This window comes from Charadrius vociferus, unplaced genomic scaffold (assembly GCF_000708025.1).
Source record: "Charadrius vociferus isolate BGI_N301 unplaced genomic scaffold, ASM70802v2 scaffold1773, whole genome shotgun sequence".
In the NCBI taxonomy this organism is placed as follows: Eukaryota; Metazoa; Chordata; class Aves; order Charadriiformes; family Charadriidae; genus Charadrius; species Charadrius vociferus.
Window position 1 is genome coordinate 22,006 of NW_009647589.1, and position 11,359 is coordinate 33,364.

Genomic DNA, 11,359 nt, shown 5'->3' on the forward strand with positions numbered 1-11,359 from the left:
CGCTGTTAGCCGCTAGCCCTCTCCCCTGGCTGCTTGCTGGCTGAGCCGCTCCTTCTCCTCGGCCACCTCTGCGTAGAGCCGGCGCCGCTGCTGCTGCAGCGCCTGCTCCTCCTGCTCCAGCTGCTGCTCACACCTGTGGGGCAGAGCAGCCTCAGGGACGTGCCTGGCTTCGGACGTTCATCCCTCTCTCCACCCTGCCCCATCCCATCCCTTCTGTGGCCGACCAGGGGCTGGTCCAACTCAGGAGGATGCCCCTGGTTCACCAGTATCTCCCGCCTCAAGCTGGTGGAAAGAAAGGGGCTGCTCCCCGTGGATATTAACTGCTGCAAATATCGGGAACCCACCGCTAAGTGGGTTGTGGACACCACCCCCATGCCATGAGCCCCGAATCACCCTCAAGCCTCCTCCCATGATGACGTACCGCTGTCGGGCCAGTTCCCTCTCCCGTTGGCTCTGTTCCTCCTTCTCCCGCTCCAGCAGGTCCCGCAGCTCCTCCGCCTGCCGGCCGTAGCGCTGGGCAGCCCGCTCGTCCGACTGCAGCAGCTCAGCCTCGTGAAGCATCTTCAGCTTCCTGATGTCCTGCCTGTGCTTGGCAATGAGCTTCTGGATCTCCGGCTCCAGCCCTGGGACAGTGGGAAGGACAGTTACCGCTCGGCCTCGGGGCCGTCCGGACCCCAACACCGGTGGCCCTCGGCCCTGGCCAGCTGGCAAGGAGGCTGCAAACACATCAACTACCAAAGAGGGGCTGGTAAGAAAGGGGAGGCGAGCGTGCACAGGCTTTCTTGCCCTCTCTCTACCAAACACAGGGAGCAGAGACTGTCCACACCGAGCAGCTCTTCCCCGAGCTGCCAGCAGCTTCTGCAGACACAGCCCCTTCTCCTGGACCACCACAAACATGACCCAAAACTGTACCAGCCTGACTCCAGCCACCACCAAGGGAACGTGCCCGTACCTTTCACGGTGATTTCTTTGATCTTTTTGGTTTTCTCATCAATCCACTTCTCCCGCCTGATTTTCTCGGTTGCGCTCATCAGTTCTTTCAGTTTCTTAATCTCCTGTTTGGAAGCAAACGGGAAACTTCAGAGAGAAGCTAGGGGAGAAAACTCCCGTTAGCCTGGGAGTCCAGCTCTTGAGAAGGAAGATGCAGGCGAGAGCAGATGCCCCGAGCCGCGCACAGATGACTCGCGCAGCCCTGGATATGTTCTCCCAATGCAGAGAAGCAGCCGTACGGTCTCCCAATGCCTTCTCCTCTCTCTCACTGGAGGGGGCTGCTGCCGCCCCACGGATCTTAAGCACAGGGAAGAAGAGCAAAACCCTTGGGAAAGCACTCGCTGGCTGAGATGTGAGAGGGGAATCGGGGCTGCCGATGGTCCTTGCGTGTAGGTCAGTCCATCTGCCAGCAGACACAGGGTCATGTGTGAAGATGCCTCCTTCTCCAGCCTTCCCTCTCCCTGGCATGGAAGACCCTCCGGCAGGAGGACAGACAGACAGGCAGGCTGGCACACCTCTCAACACCACGGTACCACTGCAGACCAAGCTCCTGCAGCACCCCAAAACTCTTCAAAGCCTCGGAGGCTGCACAGCCCAGGCACAGCCGCTGCTCTCGCTTCCTCCTCTGCCTGCGTTTACCTCCTTGGTCCTCCTCTCCAGCAAAAAGGCTGGAGAAACACCCAGGCCCTGCTGCCCGTGGAGCTCTTCCCCGGCATTCCCACTGGCAAAAGCCGGTCGAAGCACTTGACCACGTACTTCTGTGCTGGGGTTTCTGGTGAGAAAGGCACCGCCCAACGGAAAGCCCAGCCCGGCCAGAAACGGCTCCGTTTTGGCACAGGCAGACGATGTCCGCATACTGGACGTGGGGACATGTCACAGCTCCAGAGGACAAGCGTGTGGCAGGACATCCAACGGCCGCTGTGCGGAGAGGAGCGGGGAATAGCAGGGGGCCACCCGCACAGCCCAGGGCTCGCTCTCAGGGGAAAAGAGGGCAGGAAAATCGGCAGGGGAAGACAGGGACAGGCTGAAGGCAGCAGCAGAGAAGGTGGTCTTGGGGGCACGGGGTGAAGGGGCTCCTTCACGGGGCTGACCCTGCTGCTGAGCGGGGAGGGGAGCTCCCGTCCCAGCCCTGCTGCCTGCAGCCGCCTGGGGAGCCAGAGGAGGTCAGGGCACGAGAGCAGAAGGGTAAGGCACAAAAAAAAAATAATAAAAAAAATAAAAAAAAAAAAGCAAAGACCACATTTACCTCACAAAAGGGGCCCAAAGTGCGCCAGACCTGGGGAGAAAGAAAGGAGGGGATGGAGAGAGAAGGGGAATCGCAGCATCACAGGGAAGAGAGGAGACGGGAGGGGAGAGAGGCAAAACCAAACAGCCGTGTGTCCGCGAGAGCCACGGGCAGGGCGGACAGAGGGGCAGGGGAGCGAGGGGAGGCGCAGCTGAACCGGCAGTTACACAGAGGCACCGAGGGCCCGGCAGCACCGCCGGCAATCGCAGCTCCAGGACGGGGGCAGAGCCAGCGCTGCCGGGGAGCGTGCCGCATGGTCGGGAGCTTGCTCTAGTGACCAGGGGAACCCCACGGGGACAAACGTCCCCCACCATGCAGAGAAAGCAGGGAACCATACGGCAGAGCCGGGAAAAGGGACAATGAAGGGACCGCAGAGCAGAGACGGGCTCCTGGGCTGCTCCCAGTGCTGCTGCTCTGCGGGGAGCGAGGAGCAAGAGGTAACGCAGACACCTCCTCTGCCCTGGGCAGGCTGCAGCAGCAAAACCAGCCCCATCCCAGCACAGGAAGGGGTCCCTCCAGGCGCCAAGCGCAGCAATATTGCGCTGGCTTCTTCCTCTCAGCTGGGCTCAAAACTCAGGCCAAGGGCACCTTCACTTTGTTTGCACGAGGGCGTCTGTCTGAACAGGCTCAGACGGGCGCAAACGCCTGTCCCACTCCAGAGCCCTGGGCACGAGCTCGGCTGCAAGGCCAAGGGCGAGCAGGGACCCGGGCAGCAGAGGCAGGACGAGCCCCGCAGCCGAGCCAGCGGCACTGCTTCCCGGCCAGGGTGAGCCGAGCTGGCTCCATCTGCGGGAGAGGGAGCTCTCTGCACGCTCCCGAGGGAAGCTGCCAGCCAGCTCCCAGGAGCAGGCAGCACATCCTCACCGGGGAAACAGCCCTCGGTGTGTCTGGGTACCGGTCAGGGCAACAGCCCAGCGAAACCCACAGAGGTCTGTTACTATTGCTTATACACTCCACGTTCCTTTATAAACTTGTCCTCATTTAGCTTTGAGAGCATCCCCACTCCTGCAAAGGGGGCTGGAAGTCACCCAGCTCAGGAGGATACGGCCACAGGTACAAATTCCTCAGGTTTGTGCCAGCACCTGCCTTCACCTCTGCCGAGACAAGATCCCCCAGACAGGGAAGAGCTCTGTCCACAGCAGGATGTGTGGGAAGGGTCTTTCCGAGCAGAGCCCCTGGGACCTGGCACTGTCTCTTGCTCAGTCCCATGCACCTGACTTTGGGCAGCAGAGGACAGCAGCCACTTGGGGAGCCAGGGCAAAGCTCTGCGGGTGACACAGACCTTCTGCGCACAGAGAATGGCCCCCACAACAACTGGGCACCACCGAGGTGAGAGAGACCGTACTGCTCTGGGCAGAGGTCCCATTTGAGCGAAACCAACCAACTCTGGCAGTGGCACGTCTCCTCTCCCAGCCCCCCCAACCTTCCCTATCCCCTCACCAGCTCGTGCTGCTCCTGCATCTGGGTGATCTTCTTGCCGTACTTCTGGTCCACTTGTTTCAGCTCAGCTACCACAGCCTCACACTTCTCACTCAGCACCTTCTTATCATCGATGAGCTGGGTAGGGTGAAAAAAAGGCATCAGGCAGCCAGGCAGGGTAGAGCCACCTCAGCTTCTGACTTCAGAAGCATCAGTCTGAGTTGGGATGAGAGATTACCTGGTCGATGAAGGCCAGATGCCTTTGGATAGCTGCCTCATACTGTTCCCTCTGCAGCCTGAGCTGGTGGCCGAGCTCCTTCTCGGTCTGTTTGACGTGCCGCACAGTCAGTTCCCTCTGCTGAGCCTTTGGGATGTAGGGAAGAAATAGACACAAGACATTCAGAGGGAAAGGTTACACCAACCCCACCATGTGCACAGGAGATAACTACCGAACCTGGAAGGCACTGTTGGGCCAGAACAAGGAGGAACAGAGTTAAACCAAAGTCCCTGGTACTCCCACCTTCTTGCTGTCAGCAAGAACACCCAAATCCCCGTGGGAGAGAGGAAAAGAGAGTTCAGCCCAGGTCCTGACCAAGGGTTTCTGGACTAGCCAGGTACCTGCCAGGGAGGGGAGTTTGACAGTGCCTTTCAAATCAGGGGGGCAGCAAGGAGAAATCTGGGCGAAGCCCACACCAGACTGGGAAGGGCCTTGCAGGTCTTTCCCCTGCTAACAGCGACCGGGACTGTGGCATGCCCGGCAGCCTCTCTGGCTCTCCGGCTCCTTGGCACTAGCTCCGGGACCACTGCAGTACGCTGCTGGGGACGCAGATGGAAAGCCCTATTTGCAGAGCCCTGATCTTGTGCTTCAAAGGCACTGCCCCAGGAAACAGCTGCTGAGGGCTCTTAGTCTTCGTTCCCCAGCAAGCACGCACATCTGGCTCACACACCAGGGCTGTCTGCAGCAGGCTGATGGCTCGTTTCTTCTCCTCCACTTCCAGCTTCAGCCTCATGATGGAGCTCGTGACCTCCGTGGCAACAGCCGACGCCTGCTCCAAGTGAGCCAGCTCCTCTTCCGAGAAGAGACCCTGCCACAGCAAAAAACCCCAAACGATTAAAAGGTAGCGGGGACCACCTGGAACCGGGACAAGGAGACGGGAGACCCCTCGCACCAGGATCTTGCACCACCTCTCCAATACACATGGGCTCTCGCCTCAGCACTCACCTCCCGCTGCGTGGCCGAGGCGGCTGACCTGGGCCTCTCCTGTTCCGACTTCTCCATCTCATCCAGGAAACTGATGATGCTTTGGAGCTTGGCCTCCGAGAGCAGGGCCCCGTCCTCAGGGACCCCCGGGGAGTGGTTCAGCTTTCCAAACTTCTCCAAGTTATCAGCGGTCAGGGAATTGGAGCTGGGCTCCTGCTGGGAAGACACAGCTGTGCATGAGCACCCAAGGGAAGGCTCGGAAGAAGAGGTGCTGGCTCTTCTCCATCACTGGAGCCCAGTCCTCCCACCGCACCCCAGTAACCAGCCTTATCCTCTGTGCTAACCCCACTCCCACCACAGCCCTCACCCAGTTTTGCTCCTCCTTGCGAACACCCAAGCCCTGGCTGCACCAAACCCCTCCGCTGCCTCCAAACCCCTCTGCTGCCTTCTCTGGCAGTGAACCAGCTGCGTTTCTCACCCTCCACCACCCAGCAAGTGCTGGAGAAAGCAGCCCATAGGGGAACCTGCCCTCACCAGGCAGCTGTCACTGTCTGAGGTTCGATACAATCGGCCTCAGCCCTCTGCTTACCCCGTCTATCCAGGCATATCTGTCCTTCTTGAAGAGCTTCGGTGGGGGCAGCAGCTCTGGCTCTTCCTCCAACAGCCTGAGCGTGTCCAGCAGCTCATTGAGAGTGACCTTGGACTGAGCCCTGCTGACAGCAGTCACCACCGTCTCCAGATCTTCTCCACCTGTCTCTCTGGAACTCACATCCTAGAGGAGAAAACAACACACCTTGCGGTAAAAGAGTTTGCCGGATCTCCCCAGAAGTCAACCAAGGCTCCAAAGCCACCCCGGCCAGGAGCCCCACGAGGTAAAGCCAGACTCACCTGCAGCTTGTCCTCTACCCCGGGGTCCCGTGAGGGCATGGAGCCGAGGTCTGCGAGGCCGCTTTCTTCTGGCTCTGCGGGGAAATTGGCCTCTGGAGGAACCAGACTGTTCTCAGGCACTTGCAACAACCAGCCCCTTCGAAGCAGCTCCCCTGAGTGCGAGCCGCTCCTCCGTCCTCCTCCTTACCCCTCATGTCACACACTGCTCCAAAAGCATCAGGGACCTTCAGAAGGGACTCACCAGCATTATTGGCTTTGGTGACGCTACCGGCTGGACTGACGTTCCTTGCAGAAGCAGGTTTGGCAGGCTTCTTCTTTGCTACCCTTCTGCTCTCCTTCACCAGCGTAATCTCTTCTTCTGCCAAGCGCTTTGCGTCCAAAGCCTTTTGGGCCCTTTTCTGGTGCAGTTCCTGTAGGGACAGGCAAGCCATCAGCATCCTGCCCAGCACAGGGTGTGCTTTGACACGTACCTGGACTGCTTTAAGTGCTAGCAAGGGCCTGGGTGACAACAACCACCCACACGCTTGCTGCTGAAGGGTTAACAAGGACAAATCTCTAGATTTGAAAGGGAAGGCACAGAAACAACAGCGCTACTCTTTGCTGCTCTGAGCAGAGGGGAGGCAGTGGCCAGGGTCTTGCCAGCTCCACATGTGAACAAGGGCTGCTCACATGCCCCTGCGCAGCGTGCTTTGCTGCTCCGTAAAGGGCCTCCGAATCCCAAGAGCCGACCACCGCACGGTGCAGCGATGCCGCAGTACCCAGGGGGCTGCCTTAGCCAAGTTTTGGGAAGTCACTTAAGGCACAAGCACGTGCTTTCAAGGCTGTTGCAGCATTGTGCCGTCCTCCAGCTGCTCACTGCTGTGTCTCCTGTGACCCCCCCGATGAAACATGATTCCATTTAGGGCAAAGAGAAATTGGGGTTTTAAAAAAAAAGTCTTTAGTTATACTGCAAGCCAGCATACAACTCCCCAGAGTCTGCGCCGGCCCCTCGTCTGTGCCCCAGGAGCACCAGCCCTCTCCTGCTGCAGAGGCAGCTGCAAGAACAGGGTGAAGACGGCGAGGTGGTTCCTGCCAGCAGGCACAGCACAGCGCTCAGCCCACCCTGGGGGGTCCCCGTTCCCGAGGAGGGTCCCCTTCCCAGGCCACTCTCATCCTCGGCCACTCCAAGGAGCTGCAGTTACAGTCTCCCTGTTTCAGTGTGGTCACCCTTTCCCCGAGAACCAGATCAAAATCAGCGCTGTCTTCGCAAGCTCCGAATGAGCTGCCAAGGCTTGGCAGGAGCACAACGGAAAACCGCTCTATGGCACCTCCGTCTCCGTAGGGAGCACTCCATTTCCAAGGCTGGCTCTAATTCTGCTTCACGCAAAGCCCCGAGAGATGCAGAGGAGAGGCCCTCTCACTGCCTCACAAACAGATGCCAACAAACTGGTCTCGCGCAGGCCTTGCCTTGTCCCTACCTGGATGGCAGCACGTCGGGCCAGGCGCGCCTTCTCCTCTCGGATCTTCCGCCGTTCCTCATCCTTTCTCTCGTGCAAATCCAAGATATTCCCTTCCTCCATCCGCTGCTGCCTTTCCTTCCAGAGGAGAGGGTCAAAAATGTTACCGGGAGCTGTTCAGCACCCACCACCCACAGCGGGGAAGAGGTAAAGGGCACAACACACCTGAGGTCACCCCATACCCAAGCTTTCCATCCCCTCAATCCCCCCCTCCACACAGGTGAAGAGTCCTCAGAAAAGCTCCATTTTAGAACAGTTTATTTCCTTTAGATACGGAATGTAATTATTAGTCATCTGGGTCTGAAACCACCAAGGAGACAAGGCTTAAAAATAGACTCACATGCAAAGAGCTATGGTACTCTTTGTTATTGGGATAAATAATTCAACACAAAGAAACACAAATAGCTGCAGATGACTCGTCACTCTCTAATGAGCCACTCGTTACCGATTCGCTACGATGAGCCGAGACAGGGTATCCCTCCTCTAGCCACCAGCGTGTCTGAGACAATAAGAATTCAGATTTGTGCCGCTACTGCCAAGCGTCTGCCTGCTCACAGCTGAAGGGAGCTGGTAGACCAGAGCCGGTCAGCGCTGAGCCCAGGGGCTCCCAGCCTGAACTCCCCCTGGAACCAAAGCTGTGCCTCCCCCCTACACAGCCGCACATCTCTGCAGGGACGGGACCCCCCGCCCCGGCTCCCTGGACCGCGAGAGGCTGGTTAGATACAAAGCCAAGGCCTCCTAGTCTCCGACAGCTCAGGTCTCGGTCGGAGGGTCTGGTGACAAAAGGGACTTCAAATTCCCCTGCCAGCGAGGCGAGCGGGACTCCTGGGTGTCGGAATGGTCTGCACTACAAGGCAGAGGACAGGACTGACCTCCCTTTTGGAAGCCAGCAAGCGCCCTAGAGCCGCTGCTCCTGCCTTACGCCGTTGCGAGTGGCGTCGGTACCAGCGCTGGATGGTGACGGCGGCCAGGTTCACCTGCTGGATGAACCTGTGGGGAGAGGGAAGGTCAGTGAGGCCCTGGGGTCCTCCTGGGCTGACGGCCGGGCAGCACCACCCCGTCCTGCTGCAGCAGAGCGCAGGCTGCTCGCCAGGGCACCGGGACCTCTTCTGTCCCCTCACACCCTGACTCAATAAGGACCTTTCCCAGGCTGACTTTTGGGGCAGAAGGAACTTGTGCCTCTGATGAGGACAACTCAAAGCACAGAGCCAAGTCACAGGGAGGGTAATTGAGCCACTGTGGGTACACAAAGAGGGCCCCTTCCCAAATATGGAGCCCCACAGGACAGGAATAAACCAGTACCAGCTCCCCTGGAGCTCACCCCTCCACCTGACACCGTCCTTCCTGCCTCTTCCCACCAGCCATCATGCACTGGCTCCACCTCACCTCTCTGCCTCCTCCTCAGTCACCTCCTTCCTCCGGGGCAGGCTGCTGTTGTTGTTGCGGGTCATGATGTTGTTGCTGGAGAAATTCTTCTGAGACTTCACGAAGCTGCTGCTTTCGCTGTCCTCATTTGACGTTGCTTTCACAACATTGCTAAGGCAGAAGATGAAGCTACTTGGCACCATCCTGCCCTGTCCCGTGCCACATCTGCACGTGAACACGGGGTCAGCACAGCCTCCAAGCCAGGACCTCACCACACTTACTTGAGGGAGCTGGGTGCCTGGTTGGAGCTCTTGGGCGCAGGACCCTTCTCAGTGGTGGAGTAGTTGTTGTGCACCATGGTGGTGACAGAGTTTCCCATTGCACCCTTGTTGCTCCTTTTGTGGAGAGAAGACAAGGCATTAGGACTTGCTGGATCTGAAGGGGACAGCCCCAGTAGGGATGCTCCCTGTACTGCAACCCTCAACCCACCCGTGACCATCTCGAGCGTGCCCCAAGGCGACGAGCCGGTGAGGCCTCAGAAGCGACTTGCCCGCTCTCTAGAGCTCGCTCCGTGGTAGCTCAGTACCTGACGCACAGACACAGCCCGCGCACACCTAACAGCCCGCTCTTCAGGGCGTTCTACATACAGCCTTGGCTTAAGTCTCTCCTGGCCCTGAAGGGTTCAAGTTTTACTCATTCCCTTTCCTGGAGCAAGAGCAGCCTCTCCCATGCATCCATCAAGCTTCTGCGCAGCTTCCGAGCCAGTCCTGGCCAGCCAGCCCAGCACACCGTCATGGGCTGCCCCACACTTGACCCCCGTGTCCCAGCAGAGGGGCAGCTCTGGCACCCCCTCCTCTGCTCGGGTGTCTCCTCGGTGTAGGTCCTCCCAACACCAGACCAGCTCTGGTTAAGCGCCGCCTCTCCTACCTGTTGTTGGCAGTGAAGTTGGCTGCCAGGAGCACAGTGGCTTCTTTCCTCCTCATGCCTGCTGGCGGCTCAATGCCGTGGGAGCTGGAGGGGCCCGGGAACACTCGTGGCTGATCATCCTGCCACGGAGTCAGCAGGGGTAAGGATGGGCAGGCAAGTACCAACCCCACATCCTCAAACACCACCCTCTTCCTTCACAAGCCAGTTTCTCCCCCATACGAGAAACCTCCGTTCCACAGCACGGCAGCCTCCAGGCTTTGCCTGCGCCTCTGCCTGCCTCCATCAGAAGCCAGGAGCACAGAGGTGATCGGCCAAAAGCGCTGGGCCAGAGGCAAGACCAAGGCAGGCTAGAGGACTGGCCGAGCACGCTGGCCATTCAAACCATGCCAGCTTTGACTGCAGGCTGAGCAAGTACCCACGGATCCTCGGGTCTAGGGAAACCCTCCCACTCCTCCACCAAAGCCAGCTAACCCCTCAGGCCAGCAGAGGTGCCGTAGCCCACTGACCCCAGAAGGCCACTGTCCTCACCAAGATGTTCCACGTGGTTTTCTTTTCCGGGGAGGTTTTGCTCAGACTCGCCAGTTTCTTTCTGCCCCCGGCACCGCTCTCAAAGAAGGTCAGGAAGTCTCAGTAATTCTCCCGCCTGCTCTGAGCTTTAGCCCGAATCCAGGGAAAGCAGAGAGGAGGAGAGAACACGTATTCTGGAGTTAATATTGCATGTAGACACATGGCAACGAGACAGCAATAGCAGGGTTCTCATCCCGCACAGGCTGCTCCAGCGAGAAGCACGCTCTGATTGCGGCAGGGCACTCTGACACACGCACAGCATAGAGCCGAGGCACACCTACCGCCTGCCATTGCGACACAGAGGAGAAAAGGGATGGAAAATCATTACCTAGTCATGAAATCTACAAATTATTCGTTTTTACACAGAGCTTTAGATTTCAGCCTGATGTGCGGAAATAGAATATATTAAAGGGATGGGTACAAGGCAACAAGAGAACGGAAAATCATGATTCAGAGACAGCCCTAGGAGGTCACTGGGGACATAAGGAGAACTTTTCGTCTCCTAACACAGTCCAGTTATGATCCAAAGGGTCCAGGAGGGGCTGTTGTAATTGAACAGTCCCATCCCTTGGAATTAAACTGAGTGTCCTTTGTGACAGAGGCTTTCCAGCTGCAGAAATACACTCTGTTTCCCCAAATCCTAATCAAGTGACCTCGCCTCCAAAAAAACCCAAACAAAAACACAGTCCTTGGCTTTCCAAGGCCGGATTATAACCTCTGATGTGTATGACAGAGCTTAATGCACATTTTTGAAAGGCTCTGGTTCCCTCCCAGGATGAGAGGTCAGACAGATGGGTGGGTTTTCACACAGTCCCATCCACAGGACAGACAGACACACATTGGTGGCTGGAGCTGTACCTGTGCGTGCTGTTCACCCGCTGGTTAACGTGGGTGGTGCTGTTGGACCTCCGGAGGTTGTTCATTGCCCGGGATCCCGCATCTTCCTGCGGAGGAGAGAGCTAAATTCAGCAACAATGCTAAGGAGAAGCACGGGCAGGCGGAGCTGGGATGCCTGGCCTCGGCAGGCTTCCCCCGTGAATCAGGCATCCTAAAATAGCACTGCTGGCGGTGCTACCCTTCCACCCCCTTCAACCCAGCCCCGACACGATGTTTCTGATACCCCCACGGCTGCCAACCTCTCCTTGAGGCAGAGAGCAATGACACCTCGCTCACTCTCAGGCTCCCGCGCTACTGCTGAGCCAGCAGGGATGCATTTGCTTG

At 58.3% G+C, this 11,359-nt stretch overlaps 1 protein-coding gene across 1 annotated transcript in view; it reads right to left on the reverse strand.

The window, feature by feature from the left end:
- The window catches only part of CEP131 (centrosomal protein 131kDa), a 17,414-nt gene that overhangs the window by 3,180 nt on the left and 2,875 nt on the right, over positions 1-11,359 (reverse strand). The window contains 15 exon segments of the mRNA XM_009880980.1: positions 31-133; positions 422-623; positions 953-1,055; positions 3,716-3,832; positions 3,933-4,058; positions 4,642-4,779; positions 4,917-5,108; positions 5,485-5,667; positions 5,784-5,912; positions 5,915-6,193; positions 7,241-7,357; positions 8,152-8,269; positions 8,666-8,815; positions 8,926-9,039; positions 9,572-9,690. Of these exon segments, the coding sequence (XP_009879282.1) occupies positions 31-133; positions 422-623; positions 953-1,055; positions 3,716-3,832; positions 3,933-4,058; positions 4,642-4,779; positions 4,917-5,108; positions 5,485-5,667; positions 5,784-5,912; positions 5,915-6,193; positions 7,241-7,357; positions 8,152-8,269; positions 8,666-8,815; positions 8,926-9,039; positions 9,572-9,690 (2,190 nt within the window).